Source organism: Lissotriton helveticus, chromosome 2_1, assembly GCF_964261635.1.
Source record: "Lissotriton helveticus chromosome 2_1, aLisHel1.1, whole genome shotgun sequence".
Taxonomy (NCBI): Eukaryota; Metazoa; Chordata; class Amphibia; order Caudata; family Salamandridae; genus Lissotriton; species Lissotriton helveticus.
The window spans coordinates 326,614,978-326,642,718 of record NC_136059.1 but is presented as its reverse complement, the minus strand read 5'-3'; the positions used below and the strand labels follow the sequence as shown (position 1 = coordinate 326,642,718).

At 44.4% G+C, this 27,741-nt stretch overlaps 1 protein-coding gene across 2 annotated transcripts in view; it reads left to right on the top strand.

Moving 5' to 3' along the window:
- Window positions 1-27,741, top strand: part of ADAMTS12 (ADAM metallopeptidase with thrombospondin type 1 motif 12) — a 2,873,463-nt gene that overhangs the window by 1,404,457 nt on the left and 1,441,265 nt on the right. For both annotated transcript variants that reach the window (XM_078677277.1, XM_078677276.1), the window contains one exon: window positions 605-774. In XM_078677277.1, the coding sequence (XP_078533403.1) occupies window positions 605-774 (170 nt within the window). The remainder of the gene's footprint in view (window positions 1-604; window positions 775-27,741) is intronic.

Below are 27,741 nucleotides of genomic sequence, written 5' to 3'. Positions count from 1 at the left end.
TCAACAATACACTCGGGCCATCTTACCAAGAAAGGGCAATACATTATCGCCTCTTTTATCGGCAGGAAACTGCCGCTAAAGCGGCGATAATGGGCTTGATAATATGCCCTTGTGAATTCCCATAGAAGCCCAGGTTCTGGTGTTAACCTGGGCTTCTATGGGAATTCACATGGGCATATTATCAAGCCCATTATCGCCGCTTTAGCGGCAGTTTTCTGCCGACAAAAGCGGCGATAATGTATCGCCCTTTCTTGATAATATGGCCTTCAATTCTTTACTTTGACATTCGTTACAGAATTTTCTCTGTTACATTCCAAGAACGTACTTTTTGTGAGTAACAACACAAGTCGTAAAACCAGCAAGGGTAGAGAAGACAGTGGTACTAGTACCAAAACCAAAATTAAACCAAAAGTTTTCCTAAACTTGTAGTTTGATTACAAAAATTATACTTTTATTTTAAAAATGTCACCACGTGAGCCCATTGGAAGTTTGTAATCTTTGGGCTTCTTCGTTTAATAGTTTTATTTCCATATATTTAGCAGTGCTCAATTTTAGTTCTTAATAATTAAAATGAAGCTTAAAAACGTTGATGTTTTCTTCACAGACCAAAGTTTGGAGGCAAGTACTGTACTGGGGAAAGAAAACGTTATCGTATGTGTAAAGTTCTTCCATGTCCCAAGGACATGCCAACCTTTCGACACATGCAATGCAGCGAATTCGACACTGTACCCTACAAGAATGGGCTGTACCAGTGGACCCCAATTTACAATAAAGGTAATATCTGATGCTATTTGTAATATCTGACCAGTGGCGTAGCATGGGCGCGCCACAGGTGTGTGTATGGGGCGGGGGGGGGGGGGGGTTGCTCCAGGCACAAAATTCGTAGATGACACAAAATTTGAAAAGACAAAAATCTGAAATACAATTTTTTTTTCTTTTAGAATTTTGCACCAGAAGTGCTAACGGTCCACGGGTTAGGAGGCGCAATATTTGCCTTGCTACGAGTACTGGCAACCCACGCTACGCTGCTGTATAATCTGACTTTCAAAGAACTCAGAAGTACATTGGCCAATGACTGTATTTTCAATAGATTTGAAGCTGGGTGTGCATTCTTATGCAAATCTCGTCACCTTATGCCCTGCCTCCCTGCTCCTCCTCTTGCCATGAAAGTGGGCGATTGTGCCTGTGTCCTCTAATCTGTCTCTGATGTGAAGATATGTTGTTGGCGTGTTTCCTGGTTGGTCTCCTGCTACTGTTGCTCACACCTGAAACTGCTCTTTCTCTGTCCTTGGACAAAGAGGGTGTGTAATGGAGTTGTCACCTGTGTCAGGGCTTTTGTGTAATAATGCATTCTGCATGCCATACAGGCCTAATTGTATATAAACTAGAAATGCATTTTATCTTACAGAATGTGTAATATAGGCATAGTGCCTGGAAAAGCAAAAAGTTTAACTGGTAATGGTAACAAACGTGTGCTCAAAGGCCATGATTTCGTGTAGATACACAGGGGCATATTTACAAGCCCCTTGCGCCTCTTGTTCGTGACTTTTTCCATGTAAAAAATGACGTAAAAATGATGCAAGGGGATTGTAAATCTGCCCCACAATGTTTTCTGACGCCATTCATACTAACAAAACAGGGAAGGAAAACGTTCCACTTCTCTGGTGCACGTGTTGTGATTGCAGCTGTAGCGGAAGATTACCCTCTAGAGATCCATCTTTGAGGTAAGCAAGGATGCTTCTGTAAAGGAGTACTTTTTGCACATTTTTGAAGGAAAGCAGGAGCGAGAACTAGTGACACCTTCTCCATAAGACATCGTTGGTAATAAAGATATGTAAGGTTCCGGTGCTGTGGCAGGGTGAGACAAACATGGACCAGTTGCTGAGTGGAGATGCTGACGGACTCAATTCTGATTGCTTTTCAGATGACCGCATAAGATATGCGAGGAAGCTATCCTTGGTTTGACATAATCTAGGCTCAGTAGATTATATGGATGACTAATAATATATAGCAGGGCCGGGCTGGGAACCCAAAGCAGCCCTGGTAATTGTTTTCAGACTCACCCCCACCCCTTTGGTGGGGGACAGTGGGTGGTGTCAGCTTGAAACACTACTGCTAAACAAAACCGGCCCCCAGCTTTGCTGCTTTTTTCCCCCTGGTAATCGCTGCAAAACTGACCCGTAGTTGTTTAATAAATAGATTTGACATTCCTTTAAATTTAGGAAGATGAGGGGGATAGGATAATAAAAGAGCATATATGGCAGTATCACGCAACAATATTCCAGAGTGAAACCAAGACAAAAAAAGAATCCATCTATCTGATAATTACACTAAGGAAGGAGGAAAATGACAAATAATTCAAGAGATTGATTGAAACATTCAGGGCAGTGAAAAAAGCAATACCAGTACTACCCAGGGTCGAAAAGGAATGGGTTGATTACATACCCTGCATATATAAACCTAATGAAATGATTCAGGCTAAGGTGACTTGCGGCCAGACCAAATGGTAAGCAAAAATCAAAGCTTTTCTGAAACAGAGAATGCAACTGCAATTTTGTCCTTTCATCCAAAAGTCAACTGGAAGTGTTTATAAGATCTAATAATTCTTCTTCCTCATATGGCCCTTGTGGAATTTCAGCAAATGTTGTGAAGCTTCAACCAGAATTTTGTGTATCTTTGTTTTAACTACCTACCTTCAGAGTGATGAAATATAATGCTCTTCCAGACTCCTGGAAAAAAGAGCATAAGAAATACTATTTTTGAAAAAAGTGACACGGCTCACCCAGGACAGTATTGGATAATTGGACTGATGAACATTTTACGCAAAATGTTTGCTAGTCATTTATTCGTTAGTGTGGAGGGGGGGGTGGAAAAATAGTCCATACAATCAAAACATCACTCAGAAGTAGTCATTCAACGATATATGCCGTCTGAGTTTTGAATCTGATTATAGAAAAATATCCAATACAAGGTTGATTATATAGATCTAATTCCAGGATTCAATCTAACTGATCTTAAAATCCTCTGAGATGAGATGCTGGCTTGGGGAGCTCTAATACCTTCATTAAGAATAAGAATGGCATTGTAAATGAACAACAGATCCAACTGGGAGAGTCCAGTTCACAATCTCAAATGATCATTACATCCTTTACATTCATACGGGGGTCTGCTTTAGTACCATTGGTAATTGCATTTTTATCACTGATGTACCCACAGCTTTAGAATGCTGCAAGATGCTTCCCATTGAAATTACACCAAGAGGGGATACAAAGTCTGCACTATGCTCATAATACAATATTGTTTGATCCCACCTCTGTTGGTTTGCAATATGCCTCAGATATCTTGAGTCAATATTGTAAATTACAAAATATAAGCATCAGTTTAGGAAAGATGAAAGTAATGCTGGTCAGATGAATTACAAGAGGAGTCTGGATTGAATTCCATTAGAGACGTTATTGAGATGCTAATATTTGGGAGTAACATTTCACATAACATTTCATTTCCACTAATGGCTATGGCTATTGGGCAAATCAGAATGGTAGCAGGGGCATTAAGAAAGATCGACTCTACTACAGGTGGTGATGCTATATCCCCATTTTTAGGGTTGGCTTATAACCGCATGCGCGCTAGCGAAATTCCGCTCCTGCGCTGAGATTTTCAAAACCGCATGTTTCATGACGAGCTGGGCTCGTCATGAGCGTGCGAGGAGGCTACCTCATGACGAGCCCAGCTCGTCATGAGCGTCGAAGGGGTTAATACATATTAATTTACATATCATATTCATATACTAAGTGTGAGTTTTATGTTCAGGTTAACCATAGTGATTTTCAAATTATAGTTAACCAAAGTTAACCAAAGTTAAAGTGTGTTCACGTTAAATTTGCCATAGTTAATACATTTTCTACACCTTTGCTGGTGATGGCCTGACCACACAGCACCACCCTATGCGAGATATTTTCTTTGTATGATGCCTGGAAAGAAAAGCGAAGCCACCTTATCGAGATATGCTGGGTATTGGTTGGCCCCCACCTCTTGGAATCTTTGGGCAGTTGTTCTTCATTCTTGGATGCAAATATGCTTTTCCACTTTCCTTACTTAGGAGCATATGCTGCTTTCCACACTCTTGAGATTTGTTATTTGCATTTGCTCTTGCTCATAGAGCTTACCTCTTTGGCAAACCCTTTCTCATATACTCGATTGAACCTTCATTTGGTTCTGACTTTTCGCTTACTGATACCTGCTGCTTAAACTTCCCTCAATCTCATTTGAATCCTTAGGTTAGTTTTAGGGAAATTCCCCCCTGGCTGTAGACTAACTACAGGGAGCGTGTAGCCCTTTGTGTTGAGGCAAGGCACAGATTATTCATGAGTAAGTCGGGCTAGTTTCAGCTTTGCCTTTCCATCCTGCCAGTGAAGGCCCGTTCAGGCACACCTAAGCTTTCTATTGTGTGTGCCTGTCTAAGAGATTGCACTAAGCCCAATTGTCAACTACACCCAGCCATGTGACCCAGAGACAGGCTGCAGACACTAAGGGCCTGATTAGAAGTCTGGCAGTGGTACCGCCATGGGACCGCTGCTGCCACCAAGGAACCACAGTTCCCTGGAGGTGGCGCAGCAGTTCAGAGGCTGCAATATGCTTGGCCCCGTGGACCTGCCAAGCATATTATGAGTTTCCTCTCTGCTAGGGTTTTCGTGGGGGTTTCTACACCATGAAAACCCTGGCAGAGAGGAAACAAAGGCTCTGTGTATAAAGTGCTCTGGATTCCTATCTCATAGAGGTGTTAAATCAAGATGGAATTTGAAACGGTATCAAGTCAAGTCAAGTCAAAGGAGCTTTATTTCGATATAGTTATATCTTTAAAAGCAGACAGAGTAAGAAACAATGACATTTATCTAAAACAGCCCGCGGTTTGTAAGAAGCTAAAAAATTTAAGAAGTTAAGAGGTTAAGAAACCCCCCCGTGAGCATGTTTATCTATAGAGACGCTACATAACGGTAGGGTAAAAAATTGACTAAAACAGTCTTTAAAACAGTAATTAAACAATTTGTTTAAGCCACTTTGACCTTATGCGCCAAGTCCACCCTAGGAACTTGGCTAATGCACTAACATTTAAAACACAGGTATCAGTCTGGAGAATCCTTAGTGCATCAGCACACCGCCTAGCCCCCAGTATCGAGCATACTGGCTTGATCCATTTGCAACGAGGCAATTTATAGGCGGGACATTCGAAGAACATATGACCAATGGATTCTGGCCTGGTGGGGCAAAAAGGGCAAGACGAAACAGTTTGGTAGGGCGGCTTCCAGCGGGAGGTGAATTCCCTGATTGGCAAAGAACCAGTTCTAAATTTCAAAAATAACGCTCTGTCCCAGGGAATTAGAATGATGTCTAGGTAGATCTCACGTAATGGGGCATCCTTAATCAACAAGAAGGACCTGGTTGCTCTGCACAAGTTCGTTTTGCTGTTCCTTTTCTCAGTAATCCAGGCCCAGTACATTTTCTTAAGTGTTGACTTAGGTGGGGCGGACCTCTGTTCCCATGACTCGCCCAATCCTAGGTTCAAAAGGAGGGCTTTAATGTCCCTGAGCCACCTGACTTTGGCCCAACTCGGTGAGTCCAGAATTTCCCGTAGGCCCTCTGCATAACTGGTGAGAGCCTTCACCCTCCAGATGCGGGCCCACAAAAGAAGGGGGCGAAGCCTTGCCTGATCCTCGATGGAACGACAACCCAAGTCCAGTTGAAGCGGAATAGTAGGGACAGATGCTTGGAGGCTCATGAGATTTCTGAAGAAGTTGTTTTCCGACAGGGTGAGCTGGCTCATGTTCAATGCTCCCCAAAGTTCAGCACCATAAAGCGCCGAGCTAACTCCTCTTGCAGCATAAATCTCAAGAACCGTACCTATTGGCTTCATTGAGGATGCCCTCTGCTCTTTCAACAATGTTCCAGCGATTCTCTTATGGTTAAGGAGCATTTTGTTTAAATGGCTATCCCACTTCATGGAGTCAACCAGACGAATCCCCAAATAGTCAAACTCCCTAGTACGTTCCAGAGGGACGTTATCCAGCAATGGTGGCGGACCCAGTTTTTTGGGGGGATTTAGGATGAGATATTTAGTCTTATCAGTGTTTATTTTGAGTCCCCTCGAGTTACAGAAAAGCTCAAAGCTGGACAACAAGCGCTGGAGACCAACGGGTGACTTTGAGATCAGCAGAGTGTCGTCCGCGAATAAAAGGGTGGGTACAAGCTGCCCAGCTAAACGGGGAGCGTCAGCAGGAGCTGACAGCAGATGGTCAACTACCCCGTTGACATAAAGGGAGAAAAGAGTGGGAGCGAGTACGCAACCCTGGCGGACTCCTCTGCCGACCTCAATACGCCCGGTCCTCTGGCCCTGTGACCCCCAACGCACCTGTGCAAAATTGGACGTATGGAGCCTTTCTATAAGGGACAGAAGGTAGTGAGGCATACCCAGCTCTTGTAATACTCTCCAGAGTTGTTGGCGTGGAACTAGGTCGAACGCAGTGCGCAGATCAATGAAGGCTAGGTACAAGCTTCCCTTCCCTAGCACTACCACCTTCCAATACAACATCAATAGGCGCAGTGACTGTTCGATTGTTCCTGTACCTGCCCTAAACCCGGCTTGGAAGACAGACAGAATATTATTGTCGTCAATCCAGGCCAGGAGACGGCCCAATACGACTTTTCCAGCCACTTTTTGAGAGCAATCGATAAGACTAATAGGCCGGTAGTTCGCAGGGTCTTCTCTACTGCCTTTTTTATAAATCGGGACAACCTCGGCGCCCATCCAGGAATCAGGTAAGGGGGCACCTTCAGCAGAGGCATTAAGCAGGGATGCGATTAGGATTCCCCATTCAACAGGATTCTTCCGGAGTAAATCCCCGGTATGCCATCAGGGCCTGCAGCATTAAAAGGGACTAAACTGGTCACAGCCCTTTCTACTTCCTTGGGCGTGAAAGCGGTCTCGCCACATTGGGTTGTGTCAGGGGAGGAGCCATTACCTGCAGAGTCTGGTTCAAACTCTTCTCCGGCATTATACAACTTGGAGAAGTGGCTGAACCAGGCTTCTTCAGGAATGTTACAGGTAATAAGGGAATCAGTGGGTCTCGATTTCTCCCTTATGAGGGTCCAAAAGCCTCTGGCATTCTTTTCCCCACTAGCTATTCTTAACTTGGCCCAGAAAGCATCCTCCCAATCCCTGCGCGCCTTAATTAACGCTGCTTTATACAGTTTCCGCTTCGAGGTTATGGTAGCCCCTTCCCCCAGTTTGACTGCAATAATAACAGCTTTTTTGGCCGCCTGACAGGCCGGTGTAAACCAGCCCTCTTTGTTTGCTGCACGGGATTGCCCATTCGCCTGTCTCGCTTTCCCAGTCACAATAAACAAATCCCCTATTAAACTAGTGGTTTTGCAGAATAGGGTTGAAATATCCCCTGGGTTTAGTGTGCCATGTCCAAGCTCTGACATGGCATTCGACATAATCTCCCCAATGTTAGTAATCTCAAGGGGATCAAGCGCTACCCTATCCCACTTTAGGCGCCTCAGGCAATTAGCAGGGATTACCTCATTGGTTTCCCTCACGGCTGTAGGGGTGGACACTCTCGCAGGGCATCCCCTAGATTTCCATACGGGGGTAAGGGACAGGCACAGGGGATTATGGTCGCTGTCAGTTGTTGCAGCAACCTTCATGTCAACAAGATGGGCCCACAAGTTTAGGCTAAGAAGTATGTAATCAATTCTTGAGGTGGATCCCACCCTGTTGAAAGTATGAGCCCCATTGGGATCTGAGGTTGTTCTCCCATTGCTGGCTCTCAGCCCAAATTCAAGTGTCAGGGCGTTTAATTTTACTACTCTTGGTGTCCACCTTTTTATGGGGGATAGGTTGAGAGAGGGAATACCTTTCCTAGAGTCTTCCTCACTGAGGTCTAAAATATCCTCACGTGACAAAGGCTCATAGGTGCAGTTAAAGTCCCCCATTAAAAGAATGGGAGAGTTGGCAGGGCAGTCCCTTAGCTCTGACTCTAGGACAAGCAGTGTAGGGGATATGGCACTACCTGAGTCCCCTCTGGTATAGATATTAAAGAGTTCTAAGCTAATGCCACTCCCTGGACTCTTAAGCGAAAGCCTCTGTAGATCGGGGGATTTCGGACAATGCACCTTAATTTGGAGACCCAACGCAATATCTACCCAGATCAGTAGCCCGCCCGATGGCCGGCCTCTGCCTGATTCAGAGATACTTGCAGGTATACAGTAAGAAGTAGAACCTACTCTATACTGAGGGGTTAATGACCACGTTTCTTGGAATGCACAGATTGAAAAGGCTTCCATGAAAGAGGTCCAGTCGGGAAGATCAAGGTTGCGGCTCAGTCCCGCAATATTCCAGCTTACTATTTTCAAGACAGGGGTTAGTGAATCATGGATACCTATGGCTCTGGTCAGGGGTACTTCATTACTTTGTTCATCCAAACCCAAACTAGAGGGGCTCTTAGGGGCTCCCACATTGGCCCCTGCAGCAGTTACTAGTCCCGCTGAATCGCAGCAATTAGATGCTATAACAGGAGAAAGGGGGAAAGAATCCGAAGAGGCTGGATTGGTAAGTCAATATCCCGACCCATATGGACTAAAGGTTTGAGGGTGGTTCCCAGTCATTCTGACAGTGCCTAGAGTTGCATGTCGTGGGTACCACACCCCTCTTCCCCCTTCTATAGGTAGCTGATTTGGCCACATGGTGGGCAAGGGACGATAAAAATATCCCCGTGCCTATTTCCAACCCATCCCACCCGTCTGACGTTAATGATCCTCCCATCAATATAATCTGGGAGAGGTCTATTTTGCCTAAGCCAGAAGGAAGTTTTATTTTTTAGATTCTCAAAAGACTCGTTTTCCCCTGTTTTGAGAACTGGGACCCCTGTTAAGACAACAACAAATGGCTGACACCCCGGAGGAAGGCTTGCTGAGGGAGCCTGCTTGTTTTTCCGTACTTATGTCTGGGCTAGGGGCCTAACTGCAGGAGTCACCGTGGGGGCAACCAAAGAGGGAGCTACTACTAGGGGAGCTGCTAAAGGACTGGGTGACACAGACTGGCTATTAGATGTAATCGAAGGGGGGGGAGTTGAGGGATTTTTGCCCGATACAGCCTTCCCGGGAGATCGGGCAAGAGGGCTCGCAGTCTTAGGATGCGAGTGGATTAAAGCTGCTGTAGTTACATGGTTCCGGGTACCTGGAGGAATTGAAGGCAAAGGGCCAGGGGAATGATCTTGACGTCCCAAGATTACAGCGGGCACCTGGGTAGAGGTTACTGGCTTATGGATGACACCACTTCCTTCCATTCCTGCCCTATCTTCTACACAAAGTTTTGAGTGGAGCTTAATCAATGATTTTATGGAAAAGAAGCCATCCAACATATTTTGCTCTATGGAATCTACCCGTCTAGAGAGCCCCTCCATCTTATCCATAATAGGTGAAACCAGTGATTTAAGTAGACACTCAATACTGTTCAAAAGTGAGGAATCACCCAGAGGAGTCTGAGGCACTGTGTTCTGTGAGGAACCGAAGGTGGAATCCTGGGCAAAAAAACTCATCCCCCTTGCCACCTGAGATTTAAAAAGATGTTTCCCTGATTCACTAACAGTGTTGCAAAAGCCCCCCTTGGCTACGGCTTTCCTTCTGAACTTACAACAGGGTTTGGAAGTATTGCCCTTTCGTGGACTAGGAGGACGTTTCCTTTTGTACGGATTTGTGAAGGGGGATCTCCCAAAGACTGCCACGTCCTGGAGAGTAGTGTCAGGATTAATACCAACCCTGGCCGTGATCCCTATATTTACCACAGAGTCTACACCAGCCCCATTAATATTGATAGGGGTAGAGGGCGCTATACTACAAGAAACCAGGGGGGCAGGAATAGTTGGTGGGGTTTTGCCATTGACAACAGCAATGGGTGACAATCTATCAAGACTAGCCCTGATCCTCGAAACCCGCTCATCAATCTCATCATCAGGTGGTACTTCTTCTACAAGCACAGGAATTGATGAGTGGGCAGGAGAAGGGACCAGAGCCAGGCTGCCCATAGAGGAACGTTTTTCTGGCAAGCCTAATGAGTTTCTAGATAGTCTGTGATCTGTAATGGCAATCTCCTTTTCCACGATAGATAACGCCCGAGTGATAAATTGTTCCATAGTTCCTGTCACTGAATCCCCTTTAACTTTACGTGATTTAGTCGATCGCGTACCTGAAGCCATAGTCAATGCAACAGAAGAAGAAGCCTAGTCCCTGCGACCAAGAGGGGTGGCCCGTCCCGGCCTCTTATGGCCCCTGATGGCCCCGCCCTTGTCCCGGGCTTCTCCCGGCGTGCTCCCGCACAGCGGAAAGTGGTGTTGTTTTAAACACCGTGAAGCGGCTTGTGGGCGGGGCAGCAGGACAGCACGCGTCAGGTGTGCTGAGAGAGCAGGGACTCCTGGTAGAGCGAGTCCCTGAACTGCGCCGCCACTAGTGCTCCGCCCCAGATCCTCCGGTGACCGCAATGGTAGAGGTGGACAATTCCTCCTAGGCTGCGAGCCAGGAGTGCTCCCAACAGCCCCAAGGTCTCTAGCTGCGACGCGGCACCCGCGGAGCAGGTGCGGCTAGCAGTTAATCCAGAAGGTGGTGTGCGAATGCCCAAAGGTCCAACAAACAGTCGGTAAGCACACTCGGCGTTTGCAAATGGGTCCCACCTTCTTCGCGAAACACTGCCGCTTATCAGGAGCTCAGAGCGGCTTGTGGGCGGGGCAGCAGGACAGCACACGTCAGGTGTGCTGAGAGAGCAGGGACTCCTGGTAGAGCGAGTCCCTGAACTGCGCCGCCACTAGTGCTCCGCCCCAGATCCTCCGGTGACCGCAATGGCAGAGGTGGACAATTCCTCCTAGGCTGCGAGCCAGGAGTGCTCCCAACAGCCCCAAGGTCTCTAGCTGTGACGCGGCACCCGAGGAGCGGGTGATGCTAGCAGTTAATCCAGAAGGTGGTGTGCGAATGCCCAAAGGTCCAACAAACAGCCGGTAAGCACACTCGGCGTTTGCAAATGGGTCCCAAACACTGCTGACAGGTCGAGAAGAAATGGAATAGATGTATCACCAGCATCCAGGGATACACTAAGTGAGTCTACTACTGCTAGAAGAGTGGTTTCATTACAATGGGAGGATCGATAGCTATATTGAGAAGCATCCAGCAGATGATGACTCTCCAAGTAAAGCTGTTTTTTAACATAAGGCTCAAGAACCTAGCCTATCAAAGGAAGGAGATAGATAGTATGATAATTTACTGGTTCCTTAGCATCAGCATGAGATTTTTATAGGATGGGTGTAACACAGGCACCTTTCCATTCCAGAGGCCGCTAAGGACAAGGATAAGTTGGACAAAAATATTAACGGTGGGTGCAAGATGGGTGAAAACGGTAGCTATAATATGTGGGGGGGGCACAGGTCAGAAGGAAAGCCAGATTGATTTTTTGCTATCAAATTCAGCAGTTAGGTTTGCACAAAAGGCTCAAACCTCTCAAATACTGCAGATGTGTAAAACACTAATACCTATTTGTCCCTCTTTTGCATCCTGCCTTATTGGGTAATAAGGCCTACATTATGGGTGACTTTTAGATAAAAAGGTAAGCTTAGACCTGGCAAAATGTTGAGTTTGACAGGTCAAAATGGCATCTTAAAACTGCACACCCACGGTGCAGTGGCAAGCTGGTAAACATGTTTTAGAGGGGCCTGCATTGGGTGGCACAATAAGTATTGTATTTTATTTATGGGCCCTGGGTACAGGCAGCACCATATGCCAGGGACTTCTAAGTAAGTTAAATGTGCCAATTAGGTGTATTCCAATTTTACTATGTTAAAGAAGGAAAACATAAGCACTGTACCTCAGTTTTGCAGGGGAAAGTACACAGAGACCTATGGCCAACTAAAACGGGTTCAGCAACAGAAGGCACAAATCTGTTGGAATACCTTGCAAAAGATGATCATTTTCAAAATGTATGCTATTTTTGCCAGTTCAGTGGTCCAGGTGTACTACACAGACAAGTCCTGTTTGGGACATCGGACCTTAGCTTTCGGATGGGCCTGGTTAAGTGCAGGAAGCACTCCTTCGAAATATACCAGGTGTTCCTCCCCCAAAAAATACTTTAATCAATAATTAAATAATCTCATATATTGATTCACATATGTCCAACAATAATTATATGTGCAAACGTGGAATTAAAATAACACCTGATAGGACTGTTTGTTACATAAAATGGGGACGATTCACAAAACCCATTTAGTAGTACGGTAACAGAATAGTTCTCTTTTACATGTTATGTTATGTAAAAAGTATTTGTAGAGCGCACATTCACCAATCGGTTTCTTGGCGCTAAATATAGAAATTGCCTGCTACCTAGTTGGTTATTCATATGCCTGGGCAAACAACCAGGTCTTAAGGAGTCTCCTGAAAATATGGAAGTTTGTACAAGATCTGATGTTAAGGGGAAGGGCGTTCTAAAAGTGAGGGCTAAAACCGCAAATCTACAACCACCTAGTCTCTTCAGTTTGTAGGTAGGTGTAGCCAGGAGGTTAAGATGGGTTGAGTGCAAGTTGCAAACAGGTCTATATCTCTGGATAAGTTTCAGAAGAATTTCGGACAGGTGTCATGCAGAGATTTAAAGCTGAAACACCCGATTTTGAATGTGCAGCGTTGTCTTACAGGGAGCCAGTGTAGCTTCCTCATTAAAGGAGAGGCGTGTTGCCATCTTGACTGATGAAACATCAGTCTGGCTACCTGATTTTGCACCAGCTGCAAACTTTTAGTGACATACAATAGGAGATCGAAATAAAGTGAGTTGGCAACATCGATGTGAGAAATAACCAGAGATAAAACAGCCTGAACAAGAGCTTCCATTGTAAGGAACCTACTGATTTTCCTGATCTTCCAAAGCTGGGAGAAGCAGGTTGAGACTACCATCCCAATCTGAGACTTCATGGAAAGGTCACACTTGATTGCAACACCAACCCTCTTAGCTGAAGAAGATGGTACCAGGGGTGAACCCAGCTCGAGTAGCTAGAAATTGGAGTTACAAGGATTGCGGGAACCACCTGTCAAGATCAGTTCAGTTTTATCATGATGATTACTATTCATTCAGTTGCGTATATGCAACATAATGGTCTGGAAATTCAGAATAGTCAGAGGTGCTGATGGTGAAAGTCATTTGTGGGTCATCTGCATAATTAAACATGCACACATTTCTTTCTCCTAGGGACATAATCAGAGGGAGTAAATACAAATTGAACAGGTGCAGGGATAATGTAGATACTTGTGGCACCTAACATGTTAATTTGTCATTAGGCGCTCTAAAATGTGAGCAGCTGACTGACTGGGACCGGCACTTCAGAACGGAAGTGATCAAGCTGAGAGCTGGTCCCTGAATTCCTGCGTCCCTGACACGGTCCACCAGAACTCCGTTGTCCACCATGTCAAAAGTCGCAGATAAATCAAGGAGCACCAAGGCTTAAGTGATACCCTAGTCTGCTTCTTTCCTTAATTCATCTAAAACTGTCAGGATTACAGCCTCGGCTGCATGGGAGGGGTGAAATCCTGCTTGGTGGGTATCAAGAAAAGGCAACAGCTCAATAAAGGAGCAGAGGCAGTTTGCCACATGAGTTTCCAATACCTTGACCAGGAAGGGGAACAGAGATATGGGATGATAATTCAGTAGGATGAGGGGGTCTGCACTAGAATTTTTGTGAAACGTCCAACTCCTTATGAGTAAAGGTTTAATCAGCAGTGGCCAATGAAGGTAAGAGTGGTATGCGGTGGGGCCGGGTTAGGAGGTATTCGACAGATGCCCACGAGGGAAGATTAAATAAATAAATAAATAATTTTAAAAAATCCTTATCGTCGTCTGTCAAAATCACCCCACCCGGCCCCACCACCCCACTGCTATTACCTGCATTGGCTGCTGCTTAGTTTAAGTAGGGCACAGTGCTTTTGATTTGTACTCCTTGTATATGAATATTCTCTGAATACTCCTATCGTATTTTGTTAGAAACAGGGTTTCTGGTTTTGTTAGGAGGTGCACCTAAACCAGGCAGAACCCACCACTCTAGTCAGGGCAAGGGAGTTACACACTGAAGATAACCCCTGCTCACCCCCTTGGGGGCTTGGCAGAGCAGTCAGGCTTATCCCAGAGGCAATGTGTAAAGCGTTTGCACAATGCACTCACACAACAGTGACACACTAGGCATACCACAAAAGAGACTCCACACAAGGTTATATAAAAATATCCTCTATATTATTCAAAACCAGATTAGACTACAATCACATATATTACTGTGTCACTAGGCACTTGTCATGGCATCACAGGGATTTCACAAATCATTTTGCTAATTGGGCAATCGATATAACATCATCAGCAGTACACTATAGTACATATTTGTAGAGTGCACACATGATAGAAATATCCTTATTGGCCATGTAACACCACATATATCCATATCAGAGCATAAACTGTATGACACATGAATCATAAGCACCCGCGCTCCTACGACAAGGAAAACATTACTGTCTTTCCCCATGTAGACTCCTGGGCTACCTGCCAGGCTATACAGTGGAATGCGGTAATTCAGGAGTGTTCCTTCCTCCTCGGGGATCTCCAATACTACTCCTCTTTCCCAGTGAGGAGTGGGGGCCTCTGTCGAGGTTTCCCCTTTCTGCCCCAAGCAGTGAGGGGCAACTGCCCATGACACGGGCGCGTCCACCAATAACACGGGAGAGGGGCCCAGCCACTACTTCTGGCCAACGGGGTCATCCGTGCCCCCCTCCCAGTATGCCTGCAATCTTCAGGCTTCCCCCCAGCAGGAGGCAAAAAATAGCCCAAGGCAGCCACCGTAACCATATGGTGCCGCTGCCAATTAATGCAGTGAAGGGTGATTCCATACCGGACTTCTCTGGCCAAGACATCCAGTGAGACGGGGTCACTCACCCACCAACCTCGGGCTGCACCAGCTCCTTCAGTGCAGTGGGACACAGAGCGAAGTCTCCGTCGGCTTCACTCTCCTCCCCACAACCTTCCGCAAAAGGGGGCTCGCCCCTCTATGACATGGGTGATACTAGGCAACACCAGAACCCCGGACCGGTGATTCCTCTTCCGTTGCGGTCACTGCTGCAGCAGTAGTCTGCGAGGCTCTGGCTTTGTTGCGGTGCTGGTGCCGCAGGTGGGGGCCCAGCCCGGAGACAGGCACTCGTAATGCACAGGCCATTGATGCCTCAGGCCCCATTCTGTTCCAGAGGCACAGGAAGATTTACCAGCCAAAAGTTGCATCTCTTCCCTTCCAGGCGCTGAAAGTGACGAGGGAATCCTGCTCCAGCGCTCCACTCATGCGGTCAAAGAAAACAAATCACATGGTGGAAAGCACAGCACGCACCAAGTTCTGCTTTAAATTACCCAGGGCAAGTCACACAGCCCTAGGAAATCCCTGGGATACCACCAACTGGACACAGGCAGGCCAGCACAAGGGTCCAGGCAACAACAGTGGCAGTCCTTCTCTCCACCCAACGGGCAGCAAGGCAGGTACCCTGAGTAATCAAGTCTAATGGTGGTCCCTCCTGGCCAGGTGCAGTCTGTAGGGCCAGCACTCCTTGGTTCTATGTCCCATGCAGTGTCTTCTTCTCATCATGGGGTCACTGCCCATTTACTTATACTGCCAATGTCTTTGTTCTGGGGAGCACTTCAAACACTATAGTGAGGTGCACAACGCCCCCATTCACATTTACAGCCCAGGTACCAGACACACCACAGGGGGGGTGTAGCCAGCATTGTAGAAGGCAGGCACAGCCCAATTCAGGTGCAGGTGCAACTCCTCCTACTACTCCAAATGCAGACCAGGCCTGTTCAGGTGCAAGGGAAACACCTCCCGCAATTCTAATTCAGCCAAGGTCTATTCAGCCTAGCGCTGAGTCACACAGAAAAAGCCAGGACACACCATAACCCCCCTTGTGACTGGCTGGAGTGAGTGCACATCCCCTCTCTCCTGTCAGTCAAAACCAGATGCTCAATACACATCCAGGCAGGGCACAAAGACACATAAGGACACAGAAATGCCTACTTTGAAAAGTGGCATTAATAAATAGTAATAATAAATCTGCTGTCACCAATAAGCAGGATTTATCACTACTATTTCAAACATATCAAACATGGTCACTCTACCCCTCTCAGTCACAAATAACCACGGAAGCACATATCAGGGAATTCCCAATGCAAACCTATGAGAGGGCAGCCTATCAGCAGTGAGACACCATATAGGCTGTTTGTCACTACCTGGACATGCCACACAGTTAAGGCACATGTCCTACCTTTCACCTACAGGGCAGCCTGCCCATAGGGCTAGCTAGGGCCTACCTTATGGGTGCCTTATGTGTAGTAAAAGGGAAGTTTGGACATGGCAACCACTTGCCGTGCCATGTCACTGCGGCAGTAAACTGCGTAGGCCCTGCAGTGGCAGAGGTCTGAGACATGTGGGTGGCGCAAACCCACTTGTAGCATTTAAGTTACAGGCCCTCGGTATATGGGATACCATGTCCATGAAATATTTTCATTCACTATGGCCTGTATGAGTATGCAAAAGAGTACTAAAGGAGCACATCTTTATGTACTCCAGAATGCCTTTGCAAATAGGCCTCGAGCTGATTACATTTATGTTCCATCTAGTAATCATGCAGCAATTTTCTAAAGATACGTTCCACGGGTGTAACGAGGAGCAAGTACTCTGCTTCAATCATTTGGCGAACGTTGCCATATGCCCACGCTGTTGTATTTCTTGCCACTCACAGAAGAGACCTGCATAACAGGTTGCAATGTGTACCCTTAGACGCAATTGTATCTATAATAGATGTCATGTCGAACTAGGGCACACCAATGTATGCAGGAGCTGGTAACACATGTCTGTGTGCAGTCAGGAATTTTTCAAATTTTGTGACTCCAACATGGAAAATCACTTGATAAAATTGGCTGAAAGCATAATAATAGTTGTGGATGAAATCTTGTCAGCCACTAAGCTGCAAAAACTATAATTTGGTGCAATTTTGATAGACCTTTCAAGCTACAGCTTTGCAAGTTTTTGTTCTGATGTACGTTTTAAAACCTTGAAAAGGTAACACTCTGCTGGAGTGTACTAAGAAATAATTTCCATTATAACCAGAAATGTGGTCTTGGTCATGTACCTTGTAATGAAGACCATCAGGGTGTCGGGCTGTTTGCTCTATCTGATAATTAGGGCCTTTTCATGTAACTTGCATTCCATGCCATAATGGGGAAAAAACTGCATATCAAACACTTAGCAGACTTTCTTTTCCCTTTGCCATTTGAGTAATGGGAATCCTTTGTAAGCCTTCTACATTTAATGTTAATTGGGAAAAAAGCTTAAAGCTATGTAGCTCCCAGCTATAGCTGGTCTGAAGCTGCCACTACAAGTTAGTTTGCAGCTATGTTTGTTCATTTCTTACCTCCTCTCAATGTAGATGGCAGACATGACCAAAGTGTAGGTAAAAAGCTATAACTTATTCCGTTTGTAAGTTGGATTTACTCACGAGTAAATTATACATTTTTTGCTAATTCACAAACATTTCCCCTGACACCTGTTCTTAGCATCTATTCGAATCTTAACTAAACTATGCATTGCACTCGTTGGTATTCAGGTGCATAACCCAAGTATGAGAGGGGTTTAGATTTTTTTTGTATTTCTCTGTTCAATCAGGTTTTTCTTCATTGCACCTTTTCATAGTGTCTGAATGTCAAACTGACTGTCCAATTTTACTGACACACTACTCAATCAGCGGCAGATTTACAAGCCCTTTGCGCCTCTTTTACGCCGCCAGTTGCATCACTTTTGTGACGCAGAGGCGGGGCAAAGCCAGCGCCATGCTGCTGGGTATTTACAACGTGACGCATCTGGGAGATGCGTCACGTTGTAAAGCCCTGCGCCACAAGTAGGCGAACCATAATACAAAAGCACAATGATGCCTCGGGACAGATTCAATCCAACTAAGACGAACAGGTTTATTAATTACTTATCTGAACCTATTAATGTTATGAAAATGAATCATCTGGTTTTAATCACTCCCCAAACATTACCTCAAAAACAACTTCTACAGATGCGTTTCCTTTTCTTTTATTTACAAGTGTATAATTTATTATCACTTTGCTTTTACTATTTTTGTTAGACTGTTATTCAAAAAAGACATTTACATATATATAATGAACATTTACAAACATATACACACATTTACAAACATATACAATTATGTATTCATCAGCTTTTGCTTCTGTTTGTCGGTTGTCCTCCTTCTGCTCTCCTCTTGCCAGCCTCTCTTCGTCTGCTTCTAGCTCCTTGCCATGTGCCCAGCGGTGTGGGCCAGCTGGCGCCATCTCCATCGGCTCCTCTCTTTCTACTGCCACCTTTCGTTGTGTTTGTTCCCTCAGTGATTCTTTTCCGTTCTTTTCCTCTTTCTCTGGTCCCTGCATCTTCTCCTCGCCTACGCTCAGTGTGTCTTTCGTTTTTTCCGTGTCATATGTCATGGTTATGAGACCCATGGCTTGGGCGGTGGTGTTGCCCAGCAGGCATGGTCCTGGGACATCGCCTTTCAGCACATGGATGTCCTCTTTGTTCTTTTTGTCTTTGTACCTCAGTTCCTCTGTGAACTTTCCCAGGTTTATTACCTGTTTCTTTGACCCCCAGGTGAAAACCTCAACCCTGGACGCTCTCAGTGACGGCTTCGCTTTCATCTTCTCGTACTCTGATGCCCACATGACATTGCATGTTGCACCACTGTCCAGTACAAATTCCGCTTCATGTGCTCCCACTCCTATCGTTACCGAGTCTGTCTTTTCCCGTGTGCTTCTGTCTGTTTGGTGCGTTGTTTCTCCTTTTTCGTCTCCCCCACTCAGTTCTGTGTGGGCCTCCGACATGTGATATAGCCTTTCCACTTCCTTTTCTTCCTCGTCTTCGCCTGACCCTCGTGATGAACTTCTCCTTTCTGTTTGTTCCCTCCAGTCATTCCTCCTTTCGATTTCGACGTTCTTCTCTCTTTCCAATTCCTTGGCCTGTGTCGTTGCTCTCGCCTCTGCTCTCGCCAGAGACAGGATGTTCTCCAATGAGGTCAGTTCTTTTAGGATCCTTGCCCTGAATCCTGTGTCACGACAACCTTCAATGATCCGTAGCCTTATTGCTTGTTCGTTATCGAATTTGTCGAACTCAAAATGTGTCACCAGTTTTCTCAGCCTTGTCGCGAAGTCATCTGGCGTTTCGTCCACTTGTTGACACGCAATAGTGAATTTGTATCGTTCGAAGTCAACATTCCGTTGTAGGTCAAATTTGGCCGTTAGGCATTTCTTTGTTTCTCATATGTCTTTGTTTCTTCGGTTGGCAGTGTCACCAGAAGTTCTTCGACGTCATCCCCTGCTAGGTTCAGCAGCAACCCTAATCTCTTTCCGTCTGTTACATCTGTCACTTCCATATATCTTTCAAACCGTCTGATCCACTTCTCCCACCTGATTCCTATTTGTGGCTCCAATAAGTTGAACGGCAGTGGCCTCCTGTGTTGTGCGCTGGGCTTTGGGTCTGCCATTCTTGCCTTCTTGCCTTTATATGCTCTTTCCTCTTTTTGTTCTGCCGCTTCTTTGTGTGTTATTCTCTGATTCCTTTTTTTTCCGAGCGCCTTAGCCGTTAGGCTAACTCCTCTCCCCTGTTTTCTTTCCTTTTATTTTCTTATTTTCCTTCACTTTTGCCTTTGTGGGGTCTTTGTCCCTCCTTTCCTTGTTGTTCTGCTTTTCTTTGTCTTTTCCTTCTTTATTCTTTTACTGTCTCTTTTCTTTCTTTTCACTTTTTTTTTCTGTTTGCCTTTTGTCTTCTTTTCTCACTTGTGATCTTTTTGCCCCTTTTATTTCTTTTGTTTATTCCTTCATTTGACTTTATTTAGCCTCTTCTGGGCTTTCTTAGTCCTTTTTTCCTTTATTCTGTTCTTTTTCCTTGTATTGTGCTTGTTCCCTTTTATTCTCTTTTGTTTATTCCTTTGTTTGACTTTATTTAGCCTCTTCTGGGCTTTCTTTGTCCTTTTTCCTTTTATTCTCTTCTTTTTCCTTGTATTTTGCTTGTTTTCTTTTATCTCTTTTGTTTATTCCTTTGTTTGACTTTATTTAGCCTCTTCTGGGCTTTCTTAGTCCTTTTTCCTTTTATTCTCTTCTTTTCTCTTTTGTGATCTGTTGTCCCTTTTATTTCTTCTTTTAATTCTTCTAGTGAAAATGTATCAGGGACTTTTGTCGTCTCTTGTGCTTTCTTTGTCTCTTTGTCTTATTGCACCTTTATTTCCTCTGTTTGCTAGTGTATTGTAGTGATCTTGTCACTTTCCACTTCTCATTCCTTTATTCTCACTGGTTGCTACTGTGTTGTGGGGATCTTTTTGTCCCTTTCCTCTTTTTCCACCAGTTTGTCTTTGTTTCTCTCTGTTTTATTCTTATTATTCTTTTCTTGCTAGTCTTTTTCACTTCTCTTTTTGTTCACCTGGCCTTAAAATGGCTGCCCTGCTCTTCTTTATGGCTTTCTTTGTTCTTTGTCCCACACAAAATGGCCGCCGTTAATCACGTGAGATTTCGCGATCAAAATCTCGTGATTCCTGTCCTTAAAATGGCCGCCTTGGTGTTTCTGCGCTGCTATTGGTCCTAGCTGCCTGATTTCTTAATGGCTGTCGAGATTTGAGATCTCGCGAGACCTCGCGCTTTGATTTTCAAGCGCTGAGACCTCGCGCTTTGATTTTTAGTCACTTACGCTGTTGTGCTGACGCTCTTCTTGTAGTGTGTTTATCTAGGAACCTGAATCGATATTTATATTTTGTGCCCTTGTCCGGTTATAAATCAATAATATCCATACAACTGCATAAAAACCCTATTCATAATTCAGTCGTAGCACATGCTGTCCCATTAACCAAGCCTACTCCTCCAGCCCCCTAGAAAGCACACCAAGTTGTCTAAACAAACCAAGCCTTCAGAAACCTGGGAAATCCCCATTGCCTTTGTTTTGATTTCGTCCGAGAACTCCTGTAAAGCACTGTAAGAACGACCAGTTCTTAGTGACATCTTTATTGACGTCTTATGTTCAGCCTTACGTCAAACCCGGCACCTTTCAGGTATAAATATACCAACGCTGCCTTAAGCAAACACACGGTGGTAATCCTGGAGCAGAGCAGCTATCTACTGCCGAAGAGCCCAGCTGATGCGAGAGCCCACGGACGCTGCCCTTCCCTTTTGACGCGCTGAGAAAGACGCTGTCTTTTCTCCTGCCGAGAAAATCCAGCTCCGGCGTTTCCAGCCTACCCTTGCGGGTGACTGGGATATCGAGTCCTGAGAGAGAGATACCAGACCTCCTGCCTTCTATTTCCCAGGTACTAAGCTGACTAAACCCTTACAGAGAATTCTTGAGTCAGATTCTTGGCAAAGCAAACTTAACTTAAAACTTCTATTTAGTTACTCCTTCCCACGTATTAGGCTTTGGTCAGGTACACCAGGGTAGGCGTATTTAGAAGCACCAGTTGAGTACGATTAGTCAATGTATATATGTATGTATATATTTTATCTATTTTAAAGTATCATATGGCTAAGAAACCATATCAATGCTTTTACAGTATTATTTTATAATCCTGCTTTTACTGTACGCACTTTACTTTACTATAAGTATTGCAATTGTAGCAATTCATTTCTCTTGCACGAGGAAGGAGACTGCTCAATAAATAATACCTTTTATTGAAAACGCCCGTCTCTCTATTCTCTGCATTCTGGTGAAACTAAGTACGCACCTTTGACTGAGTGAAATAGCTGTCTTTTGTTTTCACACGACTCTAGAGATATACTCTTAATCAGGGAGAGCAAAGTTGTCATGTTTTATGGTTGTCAGAAACTAAATCCCTTCTTGTCTATCCAGGGAGGTTAAACTCCTCCTCGCTTATAGAGAAAGTTTCTAGTGACCTCTGAGCTAGCTGGCAAAAACGTAAGTCTAATATAGTCAGTAGAGACCTAGTTAACCTCAGTCCTACGTCTACACTGCTGAATATATTATTCCAATGCGCAGAGCCTATTGGGACTATAGGAACTACACTACATGGCGCCCAACGTTTGGTAAGGCGATAAATCTAACGCAAGACGTTAGAGTAACTCAGTCGTGCTTTTTCACACAGACCCTTTTTCCCCGTAATTACTCCAAAAGACGTATGGACTGGGTCAAAGGTTAAAATCCGCCGGAACTTAGTAGGAAGAGATTCCTATGTATGGTTTTTGGTTTATTCAACGTTGAAGGATACAGTGTTCCAAAATATTGTGCACCTAATCTTTTGTTTCCTTGAAACTTGATCTGCAAACAAAAACATTTCTGCCAGTAAAATGGGGGAAAGGGAAGAAGAAAGGGAGGCAGCTAGAATAGCAGCTCGACTCCTAGAGGATGACACAAGTCTCCTACAGAGTGACCCGGATGCAATACTCATTCCGGTCAACATAAGAAAAACGATAACTCTTAAACTTAAAGGCTCGGTCCACTCGGTAGACCAGGATCAACGTGGCCGGTTCTAGCCAGCTACACACCACATCCAGACATCGAAAAAATGTCAATACAAGAACTTTTAGTCCACCTAAAAGTACTAATTAAAATACATAGACAATTAGTCCAATATGTAATGCGGACTTCAACAGTCCAACCAACTGTTAACATTCCACAGCTGACCCCTCAACAGGGGAACACAAATAAAATTACACCACAGAACATACAGTCATGTCTGGGTAAGGTACCCATAAAACGGGAACAAATTCAATTCTGGTTAGCACAAAAAATCACTCAAATTGAGGCAGTATTTCCGGATACTACCCCTACTGAGAAACACAGAATTCTGACTATCTGTCTTCCAATGGGGATCGCACCACATATGGAGGACTGTGACACTTGGGGCACAGTCTTTGCTCTCATTTACACAAAAACACATGGTGTTCCGTCCATGGCGGTTATACCAGATGTGCTAAGACAGATTCAAAATGAATACGGTCCAGAACCTGCTTTAACTCTGGGTATGAAATTACTGAAAGACTGCAAGCAGGTCTCAGCTTTATTATTATCCAACATAAAAGGAGAAGCAGCATCTGTGGCGATCCGCCAGAAATTGAAAGAAACAGATATAGCAGAACAACCATTTGAACTTGCAAGAATCATAGAAAAATCCTATGAAGAACTAGGAAGAGATAGTTTGGGTGGGAAACCAGTAAAACCCCAACTAACTGAAAATCCTGAAAAGATATTTATTAAAAATAATCTAAACACTCCAAAAAAGAGCTGGGATGGAAATAAACAATCCACTCCTAAAGAAAAAAGATTCCAGTCCCGAGGTAGGTCTCTTCGGCGGAGAGAAAGATCTCCGGACCAAGGACACAAGTCTCCCCAGAGGGAGCCCTCTGAGAAAAGATACAACCTTAGAAATAGGGATAATTTGAAAAAACCTGATAGATATCAAGACATTGATACACGTCCCTCTCGATCTTTTCAGACTTCCTCGCAGAAATTGGAAAGAAGACGACGGTCAGAACACAGGGAAGAGCACGTCAAGTCCAAAGACAAGGAACCTGCTCATCAAAGTAAAAAATTACAATTTCCAAGAAAGAAGGTAGCCAGTATTAAAGTAATCAAACATGCCGAGGATCCTGAGGACACAGCTGAAAAACGGAGAGTGGGCTCAGACAATGCTAGACAGCACAGCAGAAGTGAGCATACCTCGCAAGATCCTGATGAATCATCTGGAGACAGTGGACACGAATGAATACATTCAGGTGGAAACTGCAGATACCAGAGTTAGCAAACCTCATAAAATATACGAAATAACATTATGTATAGAGGGAGATAAGACTAAGAAAATAAGGGGTCTATTTTGGGATAACCTTTCTAAAGGTTATGACATCCTTTTAGCTGAAAAAGACTGGCCACCAGAGTTTGTCAGGGAGTGCCCTCACGGCGAAGAAATGATTATGCCAGCCTTTTCAAATCACATTCAAATTCATACAAAATATACACTTGCAAGAAAGTGGGCAGTAGCCCAAGCTCCTGCATTATATAAAAATCATGTAGGATGGGATGAGGACTCTCCTCCTCACAAAATCCAATTAAAATGTCAACCAACTGCACAAAGGCAGTACCCAATTAAGCAAGAAGCTAAAAAACAGGTCAGGGAGATCTTAGATCAACTTGAATACCAGGGGGTGATTGAAACATGCACCTCACAAATGAACAATCCTTTGTTTCCTGTCTCCAAGCCAGACAATTCATATCGTCTAGTTTTGGACTACAGACACCTAAACTCATGTTGCAAAACTTTTGCAGTACAAAACTCACATAGTGCAGTACTAATGAATAACATCGTGCGCAAAAAATACAAAACAACATTAGACATCTTTAATGGATTATTTTGTCAAAAACATTGCACCTGAAAGCAGGTATTTGACCGCTTTCTCAATAATGGGCTCGCAGAAAAAAATTCTGTCGACTCCCACAGGGGTTCAAGAACAGCCCAGGATTATTCTCAGCAAGAGTAACAGAGTAACTACAAATGTATGATGATGAGGCATTATCTTATGTCGATGACATCTATCTAACAGATGATGGCTTGGATACTCACTTGAAAAGAGTGAACACCATAATACTTGGGTTCGCAGCAGAGGGTTACAAATTCAACTTTAAAAAGTCCCGAATTGCCCATCTAACAGTCCTGTTTTTAGGATATGAATTATCAAGTGAAGGCAAAAGCCTAGCAGACAATTTCTTAGAGAAGTGTGCTGTACTCCAAGCACCAAAAACGCTGAGGAACTTACAATCAATACTAGGTTTGCTGAATTTCGGAAGAACTTACATTCTAAATTATGCAGAGAGGGTTAAACCTCTCTACGAACTAATAAGACCAGATTTTAAACCAATCAATTGGACTCAAAAACACACAGAAATTTTGAGATCATTGCAAACAGACATGTTAACAAAAACAAAATTGCAAACTCGCGATAATACACGCAACCTTGTAATCCGAGTCATCCCAGGAAGATGCGGATTCACGTACCTAACCTCTAATGAGGGAGAAACGGTACCAATAGCATACAAATCACATTTGTACACAAAAGCTGAAATGAAATTTAGTTCAACTGAAAAAATTCTAACCGCGGTTCAGACTGCTGTAGCAAAAGAGAGAGCCCTAGCACAAGGTAAACGAATAATAATCGTTACACCAGTACCGGCTCTAGAAGCGGTAAAAAAGGCAAGCATTCCGAATGCTAAAGCACTACATCCGAGATGGATACAATGGGTTAATTCTCTTGCTGCAACAGACGTGGTATACGAATTTGATCCTAATTTGAAAACACAAGAATTTCTACAATATGAATATGAATGTCCTCTGCCAACCGAAATCCTACCTCTTGAACATTACGGCTGTATAATATATACAGATGGATCAGCACAACCCGCAGTTGGGGGCAAACAAGCTTACAGTGCTGCGTGCGCGATTGTTAAAGGTCGTTGGCACGAAGGGAAATTTAGACCACTGGTCACTAAAACGCAATCTCTAGGAGATTGTACAGCTCAGCGAGCTGAACTACTAGCATTTAAGATGGCGCTTGAAAATACCGATCGCGAATTCCCCACACTCATAGTGTGCGATTCATATTACTGCGTACAGTCTTATAATGAATACTTGCAGAACTGGGTTGAAAACGGTTTCAAAGACGCAAAAGGTGGCACAATCAAGCATAAAATGCTTTGGGAACAAGTAGTTCTTTTACAGAAAGAACTACAAAAGACTCACGTGATACATACACTGAGTCATCAACGTGATGGCGTTCACGTTGCGGGGAATTCATTGGCTGATGAAGCTGCAAAGGCAGCTGTGCAAACGGCTTCCGTAGCTGCTATCACCCGGTCAAAAACAAAAATAGACAGCGAGATACTGCAAGCTGTCAGTGCTACAGTGAAGAATGAGATAAAATCACTCCCGAAAGGCTTCCCAGTAAAGTACTCATACATAACTTATGCGAATAACGTTCCATTTGCTCGAATCCCTGGAGTGGGGGATAGGGCAATTCCAAACATGGAACATAGGTTAGGACTAATTACAGCGGCACACGAAGGGCTAGCTTCTGCACATGCTGGTGTTTCCGTAACAGTATCGTTATTAAAACAGAGATACTGGTGGCCGCGCATGAGAAAACAAACTAGGACCTATGTTCTAGAATGCGCAATATGCCAAAGGATGAAAGTTTCAACAGTGAAATGACCAGCACAGACGCCCCTTCTAATCTCAGATAAAACATTAGTGTGTATTTACCTGGACCACTGTGGTCCCTTACAAAGGGATGGTAACTATAAATATATCATGGTTGCAGTGGATTCATGCACGAGATTCATTTGGATGTGGCCCCAGCGCTCGGCTGACGCCAGAACTGTTATAAAAGATTTGCGAGTCTATATCGGCACATACGCAATTGGCATGCTACATTATGACCAGGGTCCCGTTTTTAGCTCTCGAGCTTATAAAGAGGCCATGACCAGCATGGGCATTGCATTGCGGTATTCTTGTCCCTTCCATCCTGAGGGAAACGGGATTGTGGAAAGAAAAAACCGAGACATAAAGCAATCTATAACGGCGAGGGTATTAGGTACGGGTGATGGGTGGGTCAAACATTTAACAAGTGTCCAACGTAGTCTTAACAATCTGCCAAGAAATTCTCTAAAAGGTTTCAGTCCGTACGAACTATTGTTCGGGACTAGAATGCATATCCAGGACCTTGATAGTCAGACTTCAGTGGTAGAAGGAAAATGCTTTGATATCAAAGATCGTTTGGCTATTTTACAGGACTTGAATGAAACAAGAAAAGACCTGAGCAACATAAAGTTAAAACAGCAGCCAACAGCCACTGAAGAGAAACCACCTGTCCCAGCAAGGCCTGTCTGGATTCCAAAGATTGGGGATCTGGTCAGAGAGAAGATCGCGGTGAAGAAGGATTTTGGGCCTTCTTACAGAAAAACAGTACCTGTCTTGGCTGTCAATGGAACAAGATTAGTTGTACTACCGCCCCTTGCTGGTAAAAAGGAGAACCGAGTTGTATCCATCGACCTGGTTAAACCACAATCATGTGGCCAATAATAAGTAGTAGGCCAAGTGGACTCCCAAGAAATAGCAGAACGCCAACGTTTGCTACAATACAAGAGGTTCAAACTGAGAGACTAATCACATTTGATAAACCTACAGTGAATGAACAAGGACTATGCAAAAACACCATGGAACTTATGCCTCTTAAAATCCAAATTGCAACAGCTCGTCAAGAAACACCTGTCTACAACGATGTAGCCTCAGACTATGCTAATGAAACAAAGAAAATTCCAACAGCAAATGAAAATCCGGAAGCAATTCCAACAATTGACAGAACTGCATCCGGCTACTTCATTAATTTCGATGACTTTTCTGAGGATCCAAGCGAACCTGAGGAACAGTCAACAGAAACAAAGACTTTTAAAGACAAAGCAAAAGAACTCTTTCATCAACTCAAAGAAACCTATCTGATTTCTCCATGGATTGAATTTTGGTTTGTGCTAGGTGTACTTTTCCTCCTGCTTTGCTCATCATGGTACTGTGCTTGGGACATTTCATTGAGGGAAAGTATAGTAC